This window comes from Hemicordylus capensis, chromosome 5, assembly GCF_027244095.1.
Source record: "Hemicordylus capensis ecotype Gifberg chromosome 5, rHemCap1.1.pri, whole genome shotgun sequence".
Taxonomy (NCBI): Eukaryota; Metazoa; Chordata; class Lepidosauria; order Squamata; family Cordylidae; genus Hemicordylus; species Hemicordylus capensis.
In genome coordinates this window covers 134,654,366-134,682,020 of record NC_069661.1, presented here as the reverse complement: position 1 = coordinate 134,682,020, position 27,655 = coordinate 134,654,366, and the positions used below count along the sequence as shown (strand labels likewise).

At 41.3% G+C, this 27,655-nt stretch overlaps 1 protein-coding gene across 4 annotated transcripts in view; it reads left to right on the top strand.

The window, feature by feature from the left end:
* Positions 1-27,655, top strand: part of PARVB (parvin beta) — a 90,266-nt gene that overhangs the window by 41,084 nt on the left and 21,527 nt on the right. For 3 of the 4 annotated variants that reach the window (XM_053257704.1, XM_053257707.1, XM_053257706.1), the window contains exons 6-11: positions 5,679-5,794; positions 10,039-10,097; positions 13,031-13,050; positions 13,823-13,884; positions 25,558-25,626; positions 26,327-26,428. In XM_053257704.1, the coding sequence (XP_053113679.1) occupies positions 5,679-5,794; positions 10,039-10,097; positions 13,031-13,050; positions 13,823-13,884; positions 25,558-25,626; positions 26,327-26,428 (428 nt within the window). The remainder of the gene's footprint in view (positions 1-5,678; positions 5,795-10,038; positions 10,098-13,030; positions 13,051-13,822; positions 13,885-25,557; positions 25,627-26,326; positions 26,429-27,655) is intronic. The other variant, XM_053257705.1, reaches the window with a different exon arrangement.

Here is a 27,655-nt window from a genome sequence, read left to right as displayed (position 1 = left end):
GGATGATGGGAGTTGTACTTCAGTAACATCTGGAATACTGTAGGTTGGGAACCTCTGATTTAAATCAATATTTTGCACTGAGTACGGATGTGCCTGAATGGGCTCAGGTAGCCGTCGGTGGGGCAGGAAGCAGTTTCCTTAAGAAGCAGGTAAGCAGGTCCTTACCTGCTCTGCTGCCGCCCCACCACTTTCCAGGTGCTGTGCTTGCTCTGCCAAAGGCCGTGCGCAGCTGTGGCGCTGTTCCCTCCAGACTGTGTGCAGTGTCAACTCACACATGGCCATCGCACATACGAGGTGTCCATGTGCATGGTCAGCATGGTGTTGCTGACCACACACATGGCCACTGCACATGTGCGGTAGCCCTGTGAGTGCCAACACAGTGTGCAGGCTGCAGTGAAGAGTGCTGCAGCCGTGCGTGGCCTTTGGTAGAGTGAGCGCCACACCCAGAAAAGTGGAGGAGCAGCAGCGGAGCAGATAAGGATCTGCTTACCTGCTTCTTAAGGGAATTGCTCCCTGTGATGTAATCATACACATCCCTAGCACTGGGGTGACCCCAAATCTTCACCAAAAGCAACTTGAATGAATTATGCAAATGTGCTTTTACTGTGCAATGTATGCCACTTCTAGTGATCATGTGGAGAGACAAGAAACATTCATTGACCATCAGAAATTTTGACTATTGCTCTGGCATTTGAGTTTTCAGCATATCTTTGCATCTGTTAGGGCTAGAAGCTGTTTTTTAAACAAAGAAACACTGAGATTCCGTGCCTACTACCATATTCTGTGTCTTTCCTGCATTTCATTTCATGTAAACCACCCAGAGATACATATATTGGGTGGTATGGACAGATGCAAAATAAATAAATAAAATACACAAATTTGCATGGAATTACAGAATGCATACAGCTCTGTACTTAGGCCAAGTCTTGCAAAAATTTATTAGCCAGTGGTCTAGTGATGATAATGCTATGATATCTTAGATCAACAGTTTTCAACAATAATTCCTTGTATTTGTATCTGCATATAGCTCTGCCCTTCTCTCTTTCCCAGTATTCTTTGTGAGTGTTCTCCATACCTTTATAAAAGAGGCTCTAGATTGCATTGCCCCAGCATAAACTCAAAGAATAGGTAATGCTCAGTGGGTTCTTCTTTGTACTTGTCACAGTCTCTTGAAAGCGTTAAATATGGAAATACTGGAAGGGATGCTAATTCTTGGAGTGGTGACCTCAGGTGCATGCCATGGTTGGAGGTCATGGCTCTTCAACTTCCAGCAGCAAAACCAAATATCAGTTTGCCTGGTTATAATGGGGGAAATACTTGGTTAACCATGAAGTGAACTGTCATAGCTATTAGTATGGGTGTGCAATTCGATTAGAGGTTGAATTGATTCAGGTAGAATCGGGGCAATTCACAGACTCGACCTCCAGTTGAATCACCCTCAAAATAGAGGGCCTGATTCATGGTCAAAGCAAATCACACTCATCGATTCAGGTGATTCAAGTGCCATTTTGAGGCCCATTTTGCTTTAAAAACAGGCCTCAAACTGGCACTTTCCTCCTGGGAGAGCTGGTCTACCAATTGGGGTTGGCGAATAGATCAGCCCCTCTCTCTGGACTTAGCTCGTCTGCCCGCCTCAGAGGACTGGTCTGTAGATCAGTCCTCTGAGACGGGCTGATGCACTAATTCAAATTGGGATTGGCTTATAGCCAATCCCAATTGGTAGACCAGTCCTCCCCAGGAAAAAGTGGCATTTTGAGATTCCCCCCCCACAGCAAAACAAGCCTCAAAATGGCGTTTGAATCACCCCAGTCGATGAGGATGATTCGTCGAGACAGCCAGCCAAGCTGGTTGTTCTCAACGAATCAATTTGATAGTTCTGTGATTTCATTCATCCTCTAATTGAATCACAGTCCTAACTATTAGCCATGATGGCTAGTGTAACCCCAATCTTCAGAAGCTGTGTATAGGTTTGAATAATACATGCTAGGGACAAACAGGGAACAACTGTACTGTAGGATTTCCAGAACTACCCGGCAGGTTCCTCCTGGAAACACAGTGGTGTGGGCTAGGTGGATGAGGTATTCCTTGCAGATAATTCAGTATTTAATATTCAGTGGTCAAAGCACCTGCTGGTTTAAGACCAGAGTTAAGACTGTCTCAATCTGGCTCAAGCTCCACAAAGGCAGGAAACTGGAATGTAAGTGATGCATTAACAGATGTGCCATGTGATCAGTAAGGATGTTATGCAGTGTCACAAACTGTGCTTGCTTACAACTTGCCCTCCATGCACTCACACTTTTCCTTTGTCTTTGAGGCCCAAATCAACATGGGGAGGATGGAGAGCCTAGCACCAGAAAAGATGCCTCACATTGTCCTGGTTCTGTACTGCCTTATGAAGTATTTGAGCTTCACTGCAGGGCTTTTCAAACTTAGGTTGCCAAAAGTAGTGGGTCTAGAACTCCCATCATCTGTAGCCATTGACCGGGGATGATAGTTCTGGAAGACCGACAAGATCTGGCAACCCAAGTTTGAAAACCCCTGCCGTACTGTATTGCTACAGGGAAAACCATTGTGTCACATTCCCAGATCCAGAGCAGGAAACGTGAACTCTCACATCATTCAGCTTGCATCTCCTAGGGCTGGGCAATGAACTCAGCCCCTGGAGTGCCAGGGTAAGCCTCCCTGCCTAGGGTACTATGTGACCCTCTTCACCTGCTAGAACAGTGTCCTTCTCCTTCATCTGGTGCTCTGTGAGCCAGCTGAGGCATTAAAAACAGAACAGGAATAGACCAGATACTATAGAAGACATTAGTGACTTTTATAGTCTATGGGACTATCTTCTAAGTCCATAATCCCCAACAGAGGAAGGGCAAGCCAGTAATAGAGGAACAACTGGTAACCTTTCTCCCTGAGCTTGAGAAAAGCTTGGGATGGAGCTGCCATCAAGCCTTTACTGGAGTGCACCATGAAACCTCCTTTCTGTTGATTCAGAATGATGATCAAGGGTGCTAGAAGAGGGCCCCCTCCCAATTGTTGAACCCGTCCTGTAAGCGAAAGATGTAAACAACAAACAATCATGAGTCACAGGATTATTCCTCTAGCAGTATAGATGTTTCATAAGGCCGTACAAGACCAGGACAATGTTGGGTATCTTTGCTGGTGCCAGGCACTCCATCCTCCCCATCTTGATTTGGTCCTCAAAGACCAAGGAAAAGTGTGGGTGCATGGAGGGCAAGTTGTAAGAGAGCACAATTTGTGGCACAACATCATTATTAATCTGATGTGTGCACGTTGGTTAAAGCATCAGCCTTAGGTTCTGATTTTCTGGCTTTGTGGCACTTGAGCCAGACTGAGATAGTCTTAACTCTGGTTTTTGGACCATTGAGTTTCTGTGGTTTGTGAAATTTCTGTGGTTTGTGGAAATTTATGTTTGTGTTTCTGTGTACCTGTACTTTTTGTGTGGAAGTGCTTTTGTTTCCCTCTCCGTGTGTGCTTGTTTTGTTTCCCTCTCCGTGTGTGCTTGTTCCATTTGTTTGTGTGTGTGTGCTTGTGTTGCATGTCTGTGTTTTTATGTTTCTGTGTGGGTCCATATGTGTATGTTACATGCGTGCTTGTTTTCTTGTGTGCATGTTTTTGTACCTCTGTGAGTGTTTGTATGAATTTTTTGTGTTGTGCTTATGAATGTGCATGTGTTTGCATGTCCATGTGTTTGTGTTGTGTGAATTTGTTTCTGTGACATGTGTCTGAGTGGCACTGTATGTGTGACATACATCTGTGTGTCTGTGTGCACAGTGTATCTGTTTGTGTGGTGGTGTGTGTGGCATATATTTCTCTCTGTGGCTGTTTGTGTGGCAATCATCTGAGTTGAATCTGTTACATGTATTTGTGTGTTGTACTTGTGTTTGTATGTTTTGCTTTAAGTTTGTGTTGAGTGTGCGTCTTTGTGTTCCATGCATACATTTGTGTTGTATTTGTGTGTTTGTATATTTGTTCGTGTGTTGCATGGTGTTTGTGTGCATTTATGTGTAGCTTTTTTCTTTGTAGCTTGCTGTAGATGTGGCCATTTTTATCAGAAATTCTTGTAACTGGGCACATTTGTAGACTTCATCAGGTAGACTTCATCAAACCAAGTTTCAAGTTATTACTTCAACAGTTGTCATATTTATAATCAATTGAATTTTGAGGCTTATAATGGCAGGGCTTTTTTTTTTTTTTTTTTTTGCTACTTGCCTTAACTAAAGGGGCACTTTCAAGCCCCTGTAATTTAGTACAAAAGCAAAATAATCCTAACAACCCTAAACCATTTCTACAATGCAGAATTTATTCTACAGTGCATCAGGCCTGCACAACTTATAACTCATCAACCGAATGCCACTCACCAGGCATTCACTGTGGTCTGCAGGTGCCTGTCAGGTCCCTTCCCAAATTGATTTTGAAGTACCTTGAAGGCAGCAAAAGTAGGAAGTGCACTGATTCTTTCATGAGCTGCCACAGGTGGCTGGTGAGTTGTGCATGGCTTAGTGGGTCATGTGCAGATCTAATGTATGCACATACATTAGTCCCACTGAATTCAATTGGACTTTTAAGAAAATGTGCTCAGGATTGCAGTTTTGTTTTTGCTTACTTTCCCCCCTAATGGTCCCATAGCCGTCATGTATAGAAAAGCCATCTGGCCCATTTACTCTTTTGAAAGCCAAGCCATTGTCCCACCCACTCCCATGAGACTTTTCTCCCATTCCCAGTTCAGTCCACTGACCTCCCGGTACTCCAGCATCCCTGATGATGCTAGCACAAGCTGTAAATGGGCCAGATGGCTTTTCTAGCAGAGCAGTTGGGGAGTGGAATGGTGTGTCTATACATAAAAGTCACAGTTTATGTTTTGTATTTAGAAGTGTGTCTCTGTGGGGATCCTGTAGTGTAGAGAGTGTGGCGTGTGGAGTCAGAAAGGAGAATGGAAGGGAAGGAGATGGATAAAATGGAGTTGTTTCCGAATAAACTCTTAGATAAATCTACATTTGTGTTTGTGAGAAAAGCAGCTATAAAACAGGTATGTGTAGCCTGTACAAGAGAAGACTAAGGGATGATGATGATGATGATGATGATTACATTTATATCCTGCTCTTGCTCCAAGGAGCCCAGAGCAGTGTACTACATACTTAAGTTTCTCCTCACAACAACCCTGTGAAGTAGATTAGTCTGAGAGAGAAGTGACTGGCCCAGAGTCACCCAGCTAGTCTCATGGCTGAATGGGGATTTGAACTCGGGTCTCCCCAGTCCTAGTCCAGCACTCTAACCACTACACCACGCTGGCTCTTCAAATGTGATGCCTGTCTTCAAATATATGAAGGGCTGTTGTGTAGAAGAAGGAGTGGACGTGTTTTCTGTTGCTCCTGAGGGCAGGACTAGAACCAATGGGCTGAAATGACAAGGAAGCCGATTTTGGCTAGACATTAGAAAGTGTTTCCAAAAAGTAAGAGCGCTTTGGCAGTGAAGAGTCTGCCTTGTATGCAGTGGTGGGCTCCCCTTTGCTGGAGGTTTTCAAACTTCTATCCAAGATGTTGTAGTGTACTACACTGAGCAAAGGACTGACTAGAAGAACAGAGGGCTGACAACTAAAATTCTGTGACTCCATGAGTTGTTTAATTAAAAATTGTATCCTTTCCTCCCCTCATATCAAGCAATCCATGGGAAGAACCTGGTGTCCATCCTCCATCTGCTCGTAGCATTGGCCATGCATTTCCGGGCTCCTATCAGACTTCCTGAACACGTTTCTGTGCAAGTGGTGGTTGTAAGAGTAAGCAAGCATGGCAACTCTTATTTGTTTTATTTACATATTATCCCAGCGTATCTTGAAGGTTGATTACAATATAAAGCTCACACACACAGTCTGTAAAACTGCAGCAATATGATTGTCGCTTTCAGTTCTGTTTTCTAGAGTTGCTGAGGCTCTTCAAAGCTTACATACTTCATACAATGGGCAATTTTGGATATGGGCAATATCCAGTGGACCATATGGAATATTCTTTCACAAAATGGTGGTGGGCCACTGTGTGAAACAGGATGCTGGACTAGATAGGCCTTGGGCCTGATCCAGCAGGGCTGATCTTATGTTCTTAAAATATAGTGATGACCACTAGCTATTAGAATGTGAGCCCTTTTGGGACAGGGAACCATCTTATTTGTTTTTCTGTGTAAACCGCTTTGAGAACCTTTGTAGAAAAGCGGTTTATAAATATTTGTAGTAGTAGATTTTTAGTGTTTAAAAAGTATTACAATAGATAAATTCATGAAAGGATATATTTATCAACAGCTATAAACAGCTGCTTTTAGAACAGCAGCTGTTTAGAACTATTTTCTGTATTTTTCATTTAAAGCACACAGAATAGATCATATAAAATTAATAATATAAAACTAGCAAATGAAATAGAGACAAAATTCAGTATTCTTATCAAAAAGTGCACATAAAAGATCTATATTATTTTAAACCTAAATGTTTTTCACATAATACAATTGATTATTGCTGAGCACCATAAAAGGTTATCTACCCTATTTGATTTCTCTTCTCCTCTCCTCCTCCCACCACCACCTCTACCAGCTATTAAAACCTGAGTGCTCATCACAACTGATGAAGCACTGTGCCACTGTGCCTGCCTCATGCCCAGCTTCTAACTGTCACTCTCTTGTCAAATGGCTGGCAGGGAGCTCCTATCTCTGTCTCCCCATGGGGCAGAGAAAGGAACTCCCTACCAGCAATTCAATGAACTGCTGACTGAGGAGACTCCACAGTGGGGCTGAGTGGCCCCATCCCCGATACTGGCCACTCCCTTGTGTTTGATGTTGCACAGGGGGTGTAGTTTGGATGCATGTGCACTAGCATGCATGCAATCTACAAGAAAGCGGGGGGGGGGTCACTGGCAGGCCGCTGAGCTCCCTATGCCCCTGGCTGATGGAGTAAACTTGTAAGAGTTCCCAAGGGTGCAGTACAGTTTTTAGCATCTATAAAACATACACAGCATAAGAAAGATCAATACATTTCTCTGCCTTTGCCGAAGATTTGAAATTGGGGTCACTTAGGAGTGGGCTGGAATCGTTTTGCTTTTTGGCAGATGAACATGCTTGTGCATTCCAGTTATGTGGTTTTGTGTGTCCAACCTTTGTATTTTTGAAGATCTCTCCCTGCTTTTTTTCTTCATTTGTTTTAGGGGGACAATTTTACTCCTAGCAGGACACACAGTTGACAAACAGAATGCAAGCAGTGCATCTGTCAGTGTCCTTTTAAAAGATATTTAAGTGCCACTAGGTGGCGCCAAGTTTAGTTGAAAAGGAAGGATTTTGTCCCACCACAACCTGTTTTAATTATTTGCTCAAGAAGCAAAATAATGGGTGATGAGGTAATGTTTTTGGTGCATTTGTTGGATAATGTGTTGTGGCCAAGTGAAGGTAATACATATTCTGATAGTGAAAAGAAGTAAGAAGGGTAGTCTTGCAACAACCTTGTAAGTTACATCAGTTTTAATATCCCCATATGGCAGACAGGGGAGCTGAAATAATAGTGGCTTGCTTAAGGCCACTTAGAACTTGTTTATACACAACAAAGTGATAAAGTTTGTCCTAGGTTGCCCCACTTCAGGCTGCAGCGGGGGTTGGTCATTTGAATACTGCTGTATGGAAAAAACAACTCCCTGGTGGAAAAGTATGTCGGGAACTGGGATAGGCTAAACATTTGCCTTTGATATCCTGGTTTGCAGGGACTATTCTGTGTGAGAGATCATTCCAGTATGTAATCCTCTCACACACACACACACACACACTTGCAGCCTGTGTTAGCAGAGCTGGCTTTGAAGAATTCAGAGTCATGAGTGAAAATGCAGGCAGATTTTATTTTAAACTTGCATAAAATAAGAAAAAAATTTAGTAGATTCTAGATGAGAGCTGATGTGCATATATCTGGGAAAGGGAGAAAGAGGCTGTGCTTTTTAAAAGGAAAATGCAGAACTGCAAGATGGTATGCACGTGCACACCTGTGAATTTTCCTGGTCTGTGCACATATTCTTTATTGCCTAGAATCACATTCCATGACATTTAGAAGCTTATGTAGAATGGGAGAAAATTCTCAGCACTGGAAATTTCACAGCACTATTGCGAAGAGTGTTATATTCATTGATTAAGACTGGGTAGGCAGGAGGAGAAATGAGTACACTTAATCCGAGTCTGGATTCTAGAGGAGGCTGGACTACTTATTGTACTTTTCATTGTACTTTTCCAGCCTTAGAGGAGGCTGGACTATTCATTGTATTCTCTGTACTTTTCTCATTGTTACCAGTGACCTTTTATACCATCTAACATAACACAACATTTGCATGACTTGAATTTTTGAATTGCATAAATGTATTTTTAGAAGTGTGTGTGTGTCCAGTTGCACATTTTTTAAAAGCCCTGAAGAGAAGAGACAGAAAACTTGAATGCAAAAATTAACATATCCCTGGTTGCTAGGCAACTTTCCCCCTTCCCTCCAGGACCTAGTTACATACAAAGGTATTGGTTAACCCTCTGCTTTCTGAGTGATAATATTCTACTGCTATCACTGTATCACAATCTGAAGTAGTACAGTCCAGGATGTTTTCCCAATTAATTTTGCAGAATGTATAAAATGGCTGAAAGTGAAAACACAGCCAAGGAATGATATGAAATGAAATTACAGGATCTGGCTACTTCTAGGTGGCACAGCCAAGGCTGCAAAAAGTAGCAGTCCACAACAACTTCAGCTAGTCTGCCTGCCCATACAATTTCTGTGTTGGTACATTGATGACCTAAAAAATAATACAAAAAGCAGCAGGGAGATAATTTGAAATCGACATTCTTCTTGTTTACAAAAAGTATTGTCTAGTTATCTGGAAGTGATTATTTTACAGCTTGATCATAGGCAGAGCTAGATGCACCTACATATATTGAAGCCAGTTGACTTAGGTGTGTCTAAGTCTGCATAGGAATGCCATTTATTTATTGGCTCAGGGTGAGTTATTGGCTCAAAAATGGCTCAGGGTGAGTTATTGGCTCAAAAATGGCTCAGGGTGATTTACATTAAAATAAAAACAATTAAAATCAATTGTTAAAAACAAAACCTATAAAAACAACATAAAACCAATTAACAATTAAAACATTTAAAACCATTAAAAACCCTGGAGGACCAGGCCAAACATTTACAACCATTTAAAAAACTATGGAAGGCCAGGACAACCAGATAGGTTTTAGGGGTTCTCCTGAAAGCCAATAATGAATTCAAATTATGGATTTCTGTTGGGAGTGCTTTCCACAGCCCAGGAGCAGCTACAGAGAAGGCCCGGCTCTGGCTTGCCACCAGAGATGCTGGTGGTAACTGAAGATGGACCTCCTCAGATGACCTTAATGTGCAGTGGGGATCATGCAGATGAAGGCGCTCTCTAAGAGAACACTGACCTAAGCCGTTCAGGGCTCATTTATTTATTTATTTATCCAATTTCTATACTGCCCTTCCAAAAATGGCTCAGAGCGGTTTACACAGAGAAATAATAAATAAATAAGATGGATCCTTGTCCCCAAAGGGCTCACAATCTAAAAGAAACATAAGATAGACACCAACAACAGTCACTGGAGGTACTGTGCTGTGGGTGAATAGGGCCAGTTAAAGGTAATAACCAGCACTTTGTAACTTGCCTGGAAACATATCGGCAGCCAGTGCAACTGTTTCAAAACAGGCATAATATGGTCTCTTCGGGTTGCCCCAGAGACCAGTCTGGCTGCCCCATTTTGAACTAACTGAAGTTGCTGAACTATGTACAAAGGCAGCCCCACATAGAACACATTGCAATAGTCAAGCCTGGAGGTTACCAGCTGATGCACCACTGTTTTTTAGTTACTTCTCTGAAGCAAGCCCAAGCCTTCCATTCAACAGAGATTGATTTTAATACTATATTAGAGTTCTGTACTGTGTGTTTCTCTTTGACATCCTAGTAAGCTTAATTTCCCTTCTGCTGTCTGACTTGCATTGCTCTCTTCCAGAAACGGGAAGGACTACTCCAGACAGCCCATATCACAGAGGAGCTGACCACCACCACAGAGTAAGCATAGATCTCATCCTCCTCTCACCATTGTGTACACAATGTTAGATCCACAGCATTAATTTCAGATCTGTGTGCATGCATGTGAAGTAATTGCCTAGCATTGATTTTCATCCTTATCAGCTAAAGAGAATCTGTACCTTGTAGACCCTGCAATTATTATATACATCAGTAGCCAGGGCTGGATTAGGGCTTTGGGGGGGATGGGGGTTCTTCAGACAGGGGGGCACTTTTGGTCCTGTCCACATGAGCATGGGTTGATTATACTCATAATCAACAAAAAACCCATAAGTACTAAGGTAAGAGGAAAAGCAAGTTGATTGTCCTTTCTGCTCTTCCTGTTATAATATTTCAAGTGACTTGCAGAGGCAAAAGTGAGTTGAAGAAGAGTAAAAGAAAGATGCATAAAACAGGAACGCTTGATATGCATTGGGGTTTTTCTTGATGTTTCTTTATGCTGGTCTTTGACCATAATAAAGATTGATTGACTGATGTTTCTGTGGAAGGGGACACTGATGAAGGACTATGAGCTTAGCTGCTCATCCCCTCTCCCTTTTTTAAATGGAATTGGAGCTTTCTCCCAAAGATGCATGCACCTGAGGAATAAGATAAGACTTCTTCCTTATTAGGTATCTTCCCCCAAGCAAAGGCAGGCAACATTTCATAGCATTCACATAAAACAGATTACTGTGATACACTCACCTTCCCCTCTTGCCACATGCAGGCTCACTACAACCCCCCAAAGCAGCAACAGTAATAGATTACCCAGTAAAACTAACCTTTCCATTAGTGTTTTTCATGTTTTACAGAAACATTAGATTCATTTGTAAAAGTGGACTGATGTTGCAGTCCGGGGGGGGGGGGCGGGGCGGGGGCAGTGAGGGGGCACCTTACCAGTGGTGGCTCCTGTAAACCCCACCGGCACTTCCCCTCAGCAGTGGCTTGTATTGCTGGGATGGGAGGAGAGCTCTGGTGGGGTTTAGAGGAGCAACCTCCACTGAAACCAGTAAGGTGCCCTCTCGCCGCCGCCCCTCCACCGCCACCCTTAGAACTCTTTTAGAGGCAGGATTCCCCATTGCTTGTAAAGGCGAATCCTCACTGGTTAGGGTTTGGCCCAGTTCGACCAAACGGACCAGACTGCCTGCCAGTTGACTGAACCACTTTGTGGAGCAGTTGTTCAGTTTGAATGTGAACTGAACCGCCAAAACTGGTTCCGTGCAGACCCCTACTCGGCCTCTCCCTCCCTGGCCAAAACAGCAAGCTGGCTGGCTCAGCTGAGGCACCAGCATTAGCTCTCCTTCCTCCACTCAGTAAGCCGCAAGGAAGAAAGCGTGCTTTCAGCTTCCCGTCTTCCCTGCACCCCAAATGGCAAGGCACACTGGTGATGTGCAGCTGCTGCTGGAGTGATTTCAGGTGCAGGGGATGTCGCAAAAGGCTGGGCTTGCCTCGACTGCAAAGCAGTTGGTAGCATGTGTGTTTTCCTACACATGGAGGGACTTTTTGACTCGCAGTTTCTTGTGCGTCAGAAGGGAGACACATTGCTAATTTTTATAAATCAAGTAGTTTTATTTGACATATAAAGAATAAATGATCAGTTTTATTAAGAAAACAAACTTAAAAACAATTCCTTAAATTCTAGGCATTAAAAAGGGCAATAACATAACTTAAACAGAGAGCTAACAGGTATTTAAGGGGTTAAATCTCCTAAAGTAACTATAAAGTCTGTTCCAGTTGCCATTAAGGTATTTCAAACTTAGGTAATCTCGCAACTTCTTTATGACTCACAGATTTGTATATATCGTTACTTTTGTCCACTTGAAAGGATCCAGTCCAAATTTCTCAGGGCTATTTTTTCAACCCCCTGTTGGGTGTCAAATGTCAAGCTGTGATTGGAAGCTGGTTTGTTAAACTTGGAGCCCTCTGCCTGGATTTATATTTTCAACTTCTGGCTGAAATTGACTTTTCCCCTTCTGGTTTAGCTCCCTTAATCTTGAAGGATGAACACCCCTCTGATTGGACCCTCTTAATCACTGAAAAATTAAAAGTATATGGACTGTCAATAGAATTTCTTCTCCCCCTGGGCTATGATAATGCCAGAGTGATCCTTAAGCAGCATATTATCGATATGGGACACCAGATAGATTTAGGTTGGACATCAAGCTACAGGTGGTTTGAAGCAGTTAAGCCCTTGCAAAAACCAGCTAACTTTCTGTATAATCTGACATATCCAACCCACAGAAGAGCCCTGATGCCAGTCCAGATGGATTATTAGAGATTATTAGCCTGGTGGTATTAGACGGTAGATTTAGGAGGGTTCCTTTTTTGGAGAGATTGTGTTCATGTGGGAATGGCGATGTTGAAACAGTAGGTCATGTGCTTTTGTATTGCTCATTTTATCGTGATCTGCATCTTAGACTTATTGCCCCTCTTGTTTTTAGATATCCAAATAATTCTGATGAGTTTCATATAAACTTATTTCTTTCTGATACATATACTGATGTCTCGCATCTGGTGGCCAAATTCTGTACAGCTGCGATTAAGACCCGCATACGGTGTGTCGGAGATGGTTAATTCAGGCTCTTAATTCATTTTGTTTTTTATTTTGTTATCTTATTCCTTTTATATTTTATGTAATAGTTCTTAATTGTATATTTAATGTGTATGTTTATATATATGCATGCACTGTTATAGATGTTCAGTTTTTGAAACTCTTGTATCTGGATTTGATCTGTGTGCTGATCTTTGATCGTAATAATTTTTTTAAAAAAAAACCCTATAAAGTGATTTCTGCATTTGACAGAAGTGAGAGAAAGATATAGAAGTTGTTCACACAACCATCTGATCATGACCAGGATTTCCTTATTAAATTGTGTGCTCTTAGAAATGCATTATTCTTGAATTAACTGAACATTTTCTTAAAACTCTGTTTACAGGATGATGATGGGAAGATTTGGTAAGTAAAATATTGTAATGTGTACAAAACCAATTGTGATCTGGTTGCAAGATGCAAAAAAAGAAAGAAAAGACTGCTCTGTCTTCATAAATCTCATGTGACTGGATCTTGGTTGGGTATCTTTGATATTTCACCTACTAACTGCTCTCTGATGGTACTTGTAGCCCACATCTTCTCAGTGAGTCCTGGCTCTTGTGTTTGGGACCATTCTACCATTACTGTGATCCTATATGTGCCGAGGTGCTCTTACCCCTGGACTCCACAACCCCTGGGCCTCCCAAATCATATTTAGTCTGTCCTGGGTAGTCACTTGGTGGAGCATTATTATGCTTAATTTGCGGGGGGCGGGGGGCTCCAAAAGACCTTTAGATCTAGGCTCCAAAATTACCTAGGTGCACCTCTGTATGTGTGCTACCTTCTCCTTTCCTGCCTCTCTATTGCATCAGCTTTTCTTGCAGTTTGATCAGCATTTTCTGTGTTCCCTTGAATTTTGGCCATTTACTGTTGGCTGTTTCTGAGGAGGAAAACTGAGCTGAAAAATCCCTTCAGTTTCTTCTCCAGATCAAAGCACTACTTGAGATAACCACTTGGGTTCTCATAGTGATAAGGCTGTCAGTGTTTGAATGATACACTATGATTGAGTTCATTGCGTGGTTTCCTTAGATGAATAAATATCGTCACCATGCATATTACATGAACTCTCACTGGAAGCATTGCCTTTTTAAAAAACAACACCAAAAAACACTCCTTTCTTTTTTTCCTCTTAAACCAGAACGAGATGCTTTTGACACACTCTTTGACCATGCACCAGATAAACTCAGTGTAGTAAAAAAGGTAAAATATTGTTTGTTTTTAATGGGCCAGTGGGGGGGGGGCGTTATTTTGAATTCTCTTCAGATTAAGGACCTTGCTTTTCCCTGGTTTGGTCCTCCTGTTCTGAGTCAGGAATATTGTATTTCTCCATGTTGCTGAAAATGGGTTTTCTGAAGAAATTTATGTAGGAGAATAAAAGGAGAGCTTAGCAGAAAGGTGTGATTTGATTTATTTTCTCTCAGTTGACATTTAAAATCTGTACTTCTTGAAGCCCTGTGTTAGATATTAATTTTAAAGCAAACACTTTGAAACCTTAAGGCAGGTTCGGACATGTTGCAGTTCCCAACAGAGCTAAAAATCTCATGGAGGCACCATGTGTCTATATTGGAAGCATTTATGTACAGACCACCCACATGGAGGTATTGACAGCAGCCCCACGCAAGCTCAGCAGTGCCTTGCACTCTCATGAGGTGCTTAAGTAAAGGGCCATCTGTCTGAATCAGCCCTTATAATATGAGCAGGGGTGGGGGGGAGATTGTTATTTCTGCTGCTTTGATGTAAAACAATGTATGTGGAATATAAAATTTCGAATGGCATCAGACAGTATTAAGAATGCAGGATGCCAGTTTAAACCTGCAGGCTATTACATGTTGTAGTGGAAACTGGTACCACTTACAGGGTAAGGAACCTGTAAGAGCATAGAAACATAGGAACTGGTCTTCTATAAAGTTAGACCATTGGTCCATCTAGCTCATTATTGTTTTCACAGACTGGCAGCGGCTTCTCCAAGGTTGCAGGCAGGAATCTCTCTCAGCCCTATCTTGGAGATGCCAGGGAGGGAACCTGGGACCTCCTGCATGCAAGCATGTAGATGCTCTTCCCATCTTACAGTGCTCACAAGTGGTCTCCCATTCAACTGCAAACCAGGGCAGATCCTACTTAGCAAAGGGGACAACTCTTGCTTGCTACTACAAGATCAGTTCTCCTCCCATCTAGTAGAACTAGACATTGCAAAAACATGTGGCTATGTTTTGGTCACCCCAAAACAGTGACCCCCATGTCTAGTTCTAGCATCTGTGGTGTGTGGTAATGACATTTATGATGTGTTCAGGGCAGGCTTTATATGTTTGTGGGGCCTGTGTGAGATAACCCACAGTGGTTCCCCTTCAGATATGCTCAAACATATGGTAGCAGCTGAACCTGAGAGACTGGTTGGGACTTATTCTTTTTTCTCTGGGGAGGAGACTGGCAGTTGTTGCAGCTCCCCCTCTCTCTGCCCACTTCCTCTTCTTGGGTAGGCTGAATCCGGCGGCAGCGGTGGCAGCAGCATCTGCTGTTCATTCACTTACTTGCTCACCCTCTCAGTCTCTCTGCCTGGGTCCAATGAGATGGTGGTTGGAGTATTGACAAGCAGGAGCAGGAGCCACTGCCAACTTGTTGAGCCCAGAGGGAGAAAGCAAGCAGGCAAAGTGCAGCAGCACCACTGCTTCTCCTCATTGTCACCAGATTGGGGCCAAAGAGGAGGTGGGGCGGGGGGATGGCAAAGGACCTGGAGAGGGGGGCAAGAAGGAAGAAAAGGCAGTGCTGCCATTGCAGTTGCCCAGGAGCAATGGGGATAGAGCTTTAATATGCTGTGCCATTCTGCCAGGGCAAGCCTCTGAGAAGGTTTTGCCTCAGTTTGGTTGTTAAGGTCCTGATGACTTCAATGCCTCCTTCCCACAGTGACTGACTGATTAGTTCGCAACATGATTGGCTTTCAACACGGTTTAACAAGCCTCCTGAAAGGTCCAGTTTGGTTGTATGTCAGAAGTTTTAGAAGACTCCAAAGCATTATGTTTCCCCCATACAAAATAATTTGAATACTTAGGGCCAAATTAGATGTTTGAGATTAATGTGTTTGTAAAACACATGCTTGTCCCATGGGGTGAGGTCTACTTTTTTATACCAGCAGGGACATGGGAAGGGGCAGTGAAACCTACTCCTCCCCACCTTATCTTCCCATGTTCAGCTTCATAATACAGGTTTTTCCTACCCAACTCACTTCCAGTACAGTACTGGGTAAAAACTGCTTCAGTGCAGTAGAGTATGGCAAGGTAAGGCAAGGGCAAGATGAATGAGACAGGCATGTGTTTAACAAACACAGGATGCTCTCAAACTCTAGTTTGGCTCCAAGAGCTGCTTGCATCGATGAAAACAGTTTTTTATGAACTGACTCTCAAGTTCCCAGTGGTGTAATCACAAATTCAGAAGTGCAGGCGCTCTCCATGACAGTCCCCCCACCCATGATCACACACCCCAAATGGCCACGTCCCAATACCACTGTATTTGCATTTTTATCTGCATTTTAGTTAGTTAGTTAGTTAGTTAGTACATTTATATACTGCCCCATACAAAAAGGTCCCTGAGCAGTTCACAGGGTATTTACAATTAAAAAAAATATTTTAAATGCAGTTTTATTGTTTTGTGCTCAAACATGCAGGCTGTTAAAACAAAAACAAAAAACCACCTTCTAAAAATTAACCTGCCCAAATTTCCCCCCTTTCTTCAAAGATTAAGGAAAGATATGATAGAGGTCTGTAAAATGATGCATAGTGTAGAGAGAGTGGATAGAGAGAAAATTTTCTCCTTTTCTCACAACAGTAGAACCAGGGGTCATCCCATGAAGTGGACTGCCGGGAAATTTAGGACTGACAAAAGGAAGTACTTTTTCACACAGAGCGTTATTTATTTATTTATTTATTTATTTTAATTTTTTATTGGTTTTTACAATATCTTAACAATCCCATTACATCTAATTAAGTAAATATTGACTTCCCGCGTACGAATCAGCACGATTCATTAACTATACAAGTCAACCTTTGCTATAGTAATTCAAAACATATATCCTACACATTGCAAACTCGATTTTACTCTACCCAACCTGCTATTATTACTAAATTTCAAACCCTGCTGAAAAGTCAATATTAGAAAAATAGTTCTTTAAATATAGTAAGAATGGTTTCCAGTCTTCTTTAAAACATTCCAAGTTTTCATCCCTTATCAATACTGTAAGTTTTGCCATCTCAGCATATTCCAAAATTTTTATCAACCAATCTTCTTTTGAGGGCATTTCATTGTCCTTCCATTTCGGCGCATATACTATTCTGGCCGCTGTGGTTGCATACACAAAAAATGTTAAGTTTCTTCTGGAAAACTCTCCTTGTATTATTCCCAGCAGGAAGGATTTTGGCCTCTTAGGAAATGTCATTTAAAAAATTTTCTTCAACTCATTATATATCATATCCCAAAAGGCCTTTGCCTTCCCGCAAGACCACCACATATGAAAAAAAGTTCCTTCACAATGTCCACATTTCCAACATTTGTTTGGAACATTTTTATACATTAATGCTAATTTCTGGGGTGTCAAATACCACCTGTACTTCATCTTGTAATAATTTTCTTTTAAAGTATAACATGCAGTGAACTTTAAATCCATTTTCCATAATTTTTCCCAAGCTGCCATATCTATATTATGACCCACATCTTGAACCCATTTTATCATAGTCGTTTTAACCACTTCATCTCTTGTCTCCTCCAAAAACAACAGCTTATACATCTTAGAAACTAATTTTTCATCATTTTCACACAGCTCCTTCTCAAATCTCGACATTTGATCCTCAAATCCAACTTTAAGATCCTTCTTATAGATTTCATTTAACTGATGGTACTGAAACCAGTTACTAACCAAATTTTGTACTTCAATTAGGTTTTTTAATTTACAGCCCTGTTCTTGGAAACATAACAAATCCCTGTAGGTACCCCATTGCGATTGCATATTTACCTCTTTACGTGCTAAAGCTTCAATCGGGGACAGCCATAATGGAGTTTTAGATTCCAACCATTTTTTATATTTTACCCGCACTCTCATTAGACTCCTTCTTACATAGTGATTAAGAAAATCTTTATGCACTTTGCTTTTATCATACCACAGATATGTATGCCATCCAAACCTTCTATCGAATCCTTCCAGATCAAATATTCTGGGATTTCTTAGTGTTATCCATTCTTTTAACCACATCAAACAAACAGCATCAAAATACAACCTTAAATCTGGCAGGGTAAGACCACCTCTTTCTTTAGCATCTGTTAAATTTTTAAATTTAATTCTTGGTCTTTTCCCTTGCCAAACAAATTAGGTTATGTCCTTTTGCCATTGCTTGAAACAAGTTAAGGTGTTAATTATAGGAATAGTCTGAAAAAGAAACAGCATTTTAGGTAAAACATTCATCTTCACAACTGAAATTCTTCCCATTAAAGATAAGTTCATTCTAGTCCATCTTTGCAAGTCAGTTTTTACTGTATTCCATATTTTGATATAATTATTTGAAAACAACAAAGAGTTTTTGTTTGTCAGCCAGATGCCCAAATATTTAATTTTCTTCTCCACTTTCAGTTCACGTATTTCAAAAAATCTATCATTAGATTTCTGGTCCATATTTTTTGTCAACACCTTGGTTTTAGTCTTATTTATATAAAACCCGGCCAATTGGCCAAAATCCAATCTTCTCTAATGGATTTTCTAGAAAAAACACCACATCATCCGCAAAGGCTCTAAGTTTATACTCTTGTTTCCCTACTTCCGGGCCTTGTATTTGATCATCTTCTCTAATATTTCTGCAAAGCACTTCCAGTACTAATATAAAAAGTAATGGGGAAAGTGGACAGCCTTGTCTAGTTCCTTTTTGTATTTTACAATTATCTGATAATTCCCCATTTATAATAATTTTAGCATATTGCTCCAAATATATTGTCTTGATAGCCCTAATAAAATTGTTACCAGCTCCCATTACATCCAATAGCCTCCACATAAACTGCCAGGAGACATTGTCAAATGCTTTCTCTGCATCCAGAAAGATCATAGCTATCTGTTTATCATTGTGTTTTTCATAATACTCCAATACATTCAGAACTGTTCTCACATTATCTCTTAATTGCCGTTTTGGCAAAAAACCTGCTTGATCTTCGTGAATAAAAAGTCTTAATACAACCTTCATTCTCCTTGCCAAAATGGCAGCAAAAACTTTATAATCATTATTTAAGAGTGAGATTGGCCTGTAGTTCTTGACTTGCGTTAAATCTTGATCCGGTTTTGGAATTACTGCAATATTAGCATACTTCCAAGCCTCCGGCATAATTCCTCTTTGCAAAATATCATTCATCATCCATTGCAAAGGCTGTAATATTTGATCTTTAAAAGATTTGTAGTACGAAGCTGGTAGCCCATCGGGCCCTGGCGCCTTATTAGCTTTGCTTTGATTTATTACTTCTGTTATTTCCATTATTGATATCGGTGCATTCATAATTTTTATAGGGTCCTTAGAAAGTTTTGGAATATTTTGTGTCTTAAGAAATTTGTCGATTTTTATATCTTCTACTTTATTTCCTTTATATAGTTTGGAATAGTATCTAAAAAATTCCCCTTTTATTTCCCTTTCATCATAGGAAAGCCCATTTTTTGTTGATATCTTGGATATGTACTTATTCTTTTTCTCACTACTAATTTTCCAAGCCAGCAACTTGCCTGGTTTGTTTGCAAATTCAAATGACTTTTGCTTCGCATATTTTAAGTTCCGTTCAACTTCATTTAATAGTAACATAGAGAGCTGCTGCTGAAGCACTTTAATGACTTGAGTAATCTTCTTTTTGTCCTTAGCCCATTGAAGTTCTCTTTCTTTTTTAGAAATCTCCATCAATAATCCCTCTTTTTTCAATCCCCTTTGTTTTTTCAAGTATACATTTTGTTGTATAAAAAAACCTCTCATAACCGCTTTTTCTGCATCCCGAACTATCTTATTGTCCATTCCTTGGTTTAAATTCAGTTCAAAATAGTCCTTTAACTTCCTTTTGGCTTTCTCCACAACTTCCGCTTTTTTCAGCAAGTATTCATTCAGTCTCCAGCGAAAGGAAACCGTTCCCTTCTTCTTCCATGTAAAGCAAATTGCGTTATGATCTGAAAAGGTTCTGGGCAAGATATCCATTGTTTTCATACACGGTGTAATAGATTTAGATGTCCAGACCATATCGATCCTTGAATGAGATTTGTATCTTTCAGAGAAATAAGTATACTCCTTTGCATTTGAGTTTTTGATTCTCCACAAGTCGTAGAGATCCATATGTTCTACTAAATTAAAAAAAACTTTAGGTAGTCTGCCTTGCAGACGTATCAGATTTTCTATCCAAGGATGTAGAAACAACCCCATTAAAATCTCCCAGTAAAACTAAATTAGCATTCAATACCTCAGCCATCTTCTGTTCTAAATATTTATAAAATTCTACTTTTTTTTTCGTTGGGTGCATAGATTCCAATTATCACCGTTTTGATTCCGGAAACTAAGATTTCCAAAGCTAGCACCCTACCTTCATCATCTTTAAAAATCAACTTAGGTTCAAATTGTTGTTTCACATAAAACACTACCCCTCTCTTTTTTTTTTCTTGTCAGAGGAAACGAATTCTTGTCCCAAGGCCTTATTAACCAAATATTTTCTATTTTGTTTTCTAATATGTGTCTGTTGTCAGCATACAATGTCCGAGCTTTGTTTTTTAAGAAAATGAAAAACTTTTAGCCTTTTGGTTTTGCTATTTAACCCATTCACGTTCCATGAAGCTATTTTATAATCCATCTTGGCTAGTTAGAATTATGTGTTGAAGGCACTGGGTGCTCAGAAGTTAAAGTTTTATTGTATTTCCGCCAAAATTCTTGCACTTTGAGGAGCTCTGTGAATCTATTCCTCTTCCCCTTGTAAATAAAAAAGAAGACCCCTTCAGGTATTTCCCATCTAAAACGTATTCCATTGGCGTTTAAAGCATCTGTTAAAAATTTGTAATCCTTACATTTCCTTAAAATCCTGGATGGTATTTCTTTCAGAACATTTATCTGTTGAGCTTCAGTGGTAAGGGCTTTGACAAAATGTGCTTGCAGTATCTGCTCTGTAATTGATTTGGAGTTGAATTGAACCATGCAATCCCTAAATAATTTGTTTCTTGTGGCATATTCAGAATTCACACGGAAAACTGCATCTATCTGTTGTTCCATGTCTTCACTTGAAATTCCCAAAAGTAGTGCGAGTTCCTCCCTAAGCACTTTTTTGATATCTTGACCAGTTTTTTCTGGGATTCCTCTAAACCTCAGGAAACGCTCTTTTTGCCTCAGTTCCAACAAACCCATCTGATCTAATAATTTTTCCCTGTCATCTCTTAGTAATCCCACATCTTGCTCCAGGCTTTCCACCCTTGTTTTAAATTCTTTATTGTCTTCTGCCAATTTTTTCACTATCTCCTCAATATTTGATGTTCTCTTATTAAGTGTTTGTATATCCTGACTTACTTGTTGGAGGGTGCCAGTATGAGCTTCTAGTAACTGTTTCATAGCAACTAGTGTCTCATTTAACTCTGAAGACATTTTCCCTTCACCCAGGCCTGGGTTTGGAACAGAAAGTCTCCTAGTTTGTGTTTGGTTCTGTGTTTGGTTCTGCTGCTTTGCCTTTTGCATTATTTACAACTCCTCTAGCAACACAGCTCTTACAGCAAGATTCAGCCTCCTTGTTGTCCAAGAAAGTAGAGGCCTGCAATTATTTTCCAAATAAACTCAGCTCCAGACCGCAACCTTTAAATCTTATCACCACCAGTTAAATTTTTTAAATAATCTGCCTTCTTGCTCTAATTGGTGCACTTCATGATAGACATATTCAACAGCAAACAGCAAATCACTTATTCGTTTAGTTAAACTCTCTCAGAAGGTACTGGAAAAAAATAATAATTCCGACTGCTTTGCTTTTTTAAGTTTTAGAACTTTTAGCCGTCAGTTCAATTTTTAAATTCCAGCATTTAGTACACAGATTGAATACCCATCCTTAATTTATAGTTGGCAGACTTACGACAACTTCACAGCATCGGCTTGTGATCTGTCCAATCTTTGCAGCAAAAGCAGGTAGAATTCCAGCAATTTATCACTAATCACGCTGAGAGGTGAGCTTCTTGAACTTCAACCATTAATTATAATCCAAACCGAAAGAGATTGGACACCAGAACGGCTTCTGTCCACTGGATTTCCGATGAAGGAATGCAGCTTGATGAATCCCAGCCCCCACCGCTCGACTTAAATCAAAGCTGTTCTTTCCAGCGCAGCCTTGAGATAAGGAGCAGGCTCTGGGGGATACAATGGTCAATCTTGATCTAACCCTTTAATCCAGGGTGGTGAGGGGGGGCTGTGAAGACTCAAAAACCCCCAAAATAACTCCTCGGTCTCCCCTATCGGGAAGCATGCAGCCTCGTTAGCAGTCCAACTGGAAGTGACACAGAGCGTAATTAATAATGGAAAGCTTTGCCACAGAATGTGGTGATGGCCACCAGCTTGGATGGCTTTAAAAGGGGCTTAGACAAATTCATGCTGGACAGGTCTATCCATGGTTACTGGTCTGATGGCTATAGGCTACCTCCAGGTTCAGAGGCTACCTCCCGAGTTGCAGGAGAGCAACAGCAGGAGAGAAGGCCTGCCTTTATCCCCTGCTTGTGTGCTTCCCAGAGCCATCTGGTGGTGGGTCACTGTGGGAAATAGAATGCTAGTCTAGATCCAGCAGTGCTGTTTTTATATTACGTTGGTACTCCCCCCTTTTTTCATCCCATGATACAATTCCAGAATGGCTGGGCAGAAAGTTTTCACAGTTCATATGGTGGAAGCACATTTTGGTAGCATTGTGAATTGAATTTGGAGATTGGTCCAGCTATCAAATTTTGTTACTCGTGGTAGAAAATGCAGTAACACCAGAGAATCCAGTTTTTGTGTGCAATTTCAAACCTTTCTGCCAAGCCACTCCAGAGTTGTTACATTGCAAGTTATATAGTTAGCAAGCAGGACTTGCTTGGGGGTCTTTATTGCCCATTGCATGCCATAGCTGCCTGCTCACCACATTCCCCATATTAATTTGCCCTACCTCAGAGATACAGAAGCAAGAAGCAGTGTGCCCCCACACCCAATTAATTTGCCTGCCTCAGTCAGAGGAACATAGGAATCTGTCTTATACCGAGTCAGGCCCTTGGTTCAGCTAGCTCAGTATTGTCTACACTGACTGGCAGTGGCTTTTTCAAGGTTACAGGCAAGAGTCTCTCAGGGAGGGAATCTGGGACTTCCTGCATACAAGCATGCAGCTGCTCTTCCACTAAGTTAAGGCCTTTAAGATATTCCTTAATGGGAATAATCTTACAGTGTTCACATGTAGTCTACCATACATATGCAAGCCAAAACAGACCTTGCCTAGCTAATGAGACCATTCATGCTTGCTAACAAAGCCCAGCTCTCCTTCCCCACAGGCTGGTTCTATTGAATCACAAAATCTATTAAATACAGAATTGGTACTACTATTACAAATATTTCATACATGAGAAAAATATTCTGTGTTCAGTTTGAAGTAAATCAGTCTACTGGTTGATTTTTAATGATTTACTGCAGAAGTGTTTATAACTTTGAAAATGCTATATTTAGATCCTGCCCTTTCTTCTGACTACCAAAGATGAGCAGAGAAGTGGAAGGGAAATATGCTGTGCCAAAACAATGCCCAAGCAACAATAACTTGGTCTAAGCTTTTCCCATCATTGTTCTTAGCATAAAAATGGTCCATCAAGAATCTTACCCACATTTGCCTGGGAGTAAGCTTCATGGAATATAATGGAACATATTTCTGAGCAAAGATGCACAGGAATATATACTGTCAGTCCATATCTGCCAGCATGTCCCTATTTTCCCATCCAGGTAGGGATCTACCTGAATGCAATCTTGAAAATAGGGATCTTGAACTCTAGCCTGTGGGATAAAGTCTACCACAGAGTTTACACAAGATATAACAGCATCTAGCATATCTGGTACAAGTTATACATATCACCATGGCCATTTAAAACAAACAAACATGCCTTTATCAACTCCTTATACAAGCTACTATCAAAATCCTCAGTCTAGGGTTCTCCACCTCCACCCCCATTGTGAGCTATTCCAGGGGCAGTGAACCATATTCTTAAATGTTTTGCTGCTATATAACTTTGTTGGTGTTGTTGAAAAGCAGTATATAAATATATTTTATATATTGAAAAGCAGTATATAAATATATTTTAAACAAGACAAAGACAGAAGGAAAAAACACAGACGAAATTAAAGCCAGCACACAATTTAGCACCCACCCCCAAAATCAGTCACCACATGGCTTCTCAAAATCAGAAAGAAACACACAAAATCAGTTTTTTTGCTCTAGCACAATTGAAAACTACAAAAAGGAAAGAAAAGGAAGGACGCACCCAATGAAAAAGCAGTAGAAAAGACCAAGTCTTAGGTTGCTGGGAACTGTGTGAAATCTTTATTGGTGTAGGAATAATATGCCCAATGGGTTTCAGCTATAAGCTTTCTTCAGGGGCATTTATCCAATAATCTTGTAGGAGATCTCTATTTAAAAAGAGGACCGTGGGACTAAAGTGAGGACTGTTTAAAAACTTTTCAAGTTTTAAAACCCCACCCACAACAGTTTCCAAATAAGGCTTCCAAATGAGGGAGGAACAAAAATATATCTTTCAGAGAAAGGCACACAGAAACTATCTGCATAGGGCAGGGGAAGGACACCCCCGCTCCCAGAAATTGCACATAAAGAGAGAAATCACACACCCCCCAACAGAAAAAAAGTGATGATGTTCTTATTTTTACGGAGCAGCCCAGATTGCTCCCTCCCTCTGTTCAAGTTCTGAGTGGGAGAGATCACATAGCCGGAGCTGCAGAAGCAGAGCCAATAGGCTCTTAGTTCTGCAGGATAGGGAGGAGGGGACACCACCAACTAAGGAAAGGAAGACTTTTAGCATGCTGGTTGCAGCACAAATCAGCCTCCTCTGCAGAAACAAAGCAGCAGCAGGGATGAGGAGGATGCCAGAGAGAACTTGGGCCCATCCTGGGAGCAGAAGTGAATTTCCTGCTGGTGAATCTCCCTGTCCCCCCCTCGACTACATCAATGCAACTTCCACCAAATTCCAAATATTATAAAAGTATTTTAATAAATCAGTGTTTGAATGTTACTGGTTTTGGATGGCAGACATAATATTTTTCTCTTAGAATGTTTAAAAAACATTGTTGGGGACCCGCTTAACAATCTCCGTGGGCCCCAATGAAGAACGTGGCTCTGCCACCCGGGCAAGAGGGAGACCCGGCCCCACTGCCAAGTGGGACTGCTCCTGCCTTGCCAGGATGGGCATGGTCTGTGCCTGATGGGCCAGGAGCCTACTGAGTCTGGTGGCAGCACAGGCTGGGCAAGCACGGGCTGGACCACTGAGCCACCACTGAGCCTGCCTCGCCCTGGGGGCAGGACACAGGAAGCCCCATGGATCACCAGGGAGGCAGAGGGTCACGGGGAGAGGATCCGGGACAACGGGTTACTGAGGAGTGGCACAACTGGGGGAAAGGGGGGGTGGCCAACGGGATTGAAGGGTGGGGCTTGCTAAGAGATGCAGGGGCTGAGACAAGGCCAATAAAAAGCACAGATGGACAGTGAGAGGAGGAACCGTCTGTCTTAAACCCCCTCCCCAACCCCCTGAGGCCAAAAATGGGATGACAGGTCTTCACAACAAACAAAATGAAGGTTGGCTCTTGCTTGCTTATATCTTTGATCATTGTGTCTTTTTCTTTCCAGTCTCTGATCACTTTTGTAAACAAGCACCTTAACAAGCTAAATTTGGAAGTGACAGAATTAGAAACACAGGTAAGGGATTTTCAGGGTCAAGTTGCAATATAAAGTACAGACTCACACCGTAGACATCTGTAACAGTTTTTCATTAAAAAAAGAAAAATCTCCTGATGCAGTCCTAATTCATTCAACTGAATGGAGTGAAGGGAAGGGGCTTGTAGAGAACCAGGGATGCAAAACCCTATTTGTTAAAGCCTTTACACCCTGCAGTTGCTCACCTTGAGTTCGTGCTGCCACCATCAATCATTTCCAATCAGGATGGCCCCCTGAACTACCCACACAAGGTTGGCAGTGTTCAGTCATGCAAACAGGATTTCACAGTGTGGCCTATTTAGTTCCAGTCAAGGTTGTTTTTGCCCCCCATGAACATTTGAGTTCTGCATCCCTATACTAGCGAATAGGATTCTATGAGCTCCTATGCATGTGTAAAGTGGTGTATGAAGGGTGGTATATAAACAAAGAAATGATAATTGATCAAGCAAGCACTTGATGCACTCCAGAATACATTTTTCTGTTTTACTACATCACACTTTGTTTCCCCTGCCCCCATCTTCATCCTGAATTGGAAAATGGTTAAATGTCTCAAAACATGATGAGTATTGTGAACAGAGCTAAGATGCTCTGTGAGCTATTTGTTCTTTCAACTTGCTGTTTACAAACTTTATTTGACTCCTCTTGTGGTCTCACCAGGAGTATCACTGATATTTCTCTTAAGTTTGCAGATGGTGTATACCTGGTATTGCTCATGGGCCTCCTTGAAGACTATTTTGTTCCACTCCACAATTTCTATTTAACACCAGAAAGTTTTGATCAGAAGGTGGGTAGAAATCCCAGTAAGCGAAGTTCTATGAGCACTGTTCATCATTTCCTGTTTCTTGTCTTTGAAGCCAAAAAGCTTTCTCAGTGACTGAAAATAAGTTGTGCTGTTAACATTTCATAATTAAGTGAAAATGTACTGTAAAATGGAAGGATAGGCTTTAGGCTTTCAGGAGCTTCTTTTAAAAAGCTAACCAGAGCTTTGAAAGCTAGCAGAATGAAAGATCAACTTAGGGAGGTGGAGCCAGTCACAAAATGGTGGCTTAAGGAGACATAATAATTCATAAACTGGCAACTTGTACAAACATTTACATCTAAGACTGTTTTGTTATTTTTAAAAGAAATATAGCTACAAACATTATAATCTCTATTCCCACTATTCCCTGCTTTCCATATCAATCCCTCCACAAACAATGAGGGCACTCAAACAAAGAGCAAGAACAAAAAGGAGAACAGATTTTCTCATGGTGCCACTGTTCTATTAAACCAATGGGTTTTAGAGAAATTCTTTTGCAGACTGCCCCCAATGAAGAATTGTGTACAAAAGAATTTTTTTGTAAAAACAATTAACATCATTTTTTGTCCACACAGGAAATATATTGCATTTTTTATTTGAAGTGGTAGGAGCCAGTGGTATAGCCCCCACTGGACAAGGGGGGACAAAAATCTCTGGGCTGCTGTGGCCAGGGGGGGCACCATGGCATTGCCTTGCCCCTCCCCCAGGGCACACCTTGTCCTCCTTTCATACCCAGCTGACAAACAAAGCCAGCTCCTCACTTGCTCCTTAACAGCTTCCTGTTCCTTTCCAGCCGGCAAAGGAAGGGCTGAATGGGTGCTTCCTTTCTCTCCCTCTCTCAGAGGGAGCTGACCCTTCATTCAGTGGCTGGGAAGGAGCGGAAGAGAGGCTGCGTGTCCCCTCTTCCAGGAGCTGGCCACTCCCCCTGCATCTGACATCAGTGCAGGGGGTGTGGCTGGTGCATGCGTGTGCTCGCACACACAAACATGCACCAGTGAGGGGAAGGGCCACTGGTGAAAGCCTGTTTCCGGGGCCTCTGCCCTTGGTTGGAGCATCTTCTTTTACATTGCTTTTATTCATGGTGGATGACCATGATCCATGATCAATGGTTGTGGATGCTAAATTCTGTTAAAAGAATGAAAACAAAGGCTAAGAATTGTTTTGTTTTGTTTTAAGTAAATGTCTTCTCATCATTTAATTTTAATCCTCCAG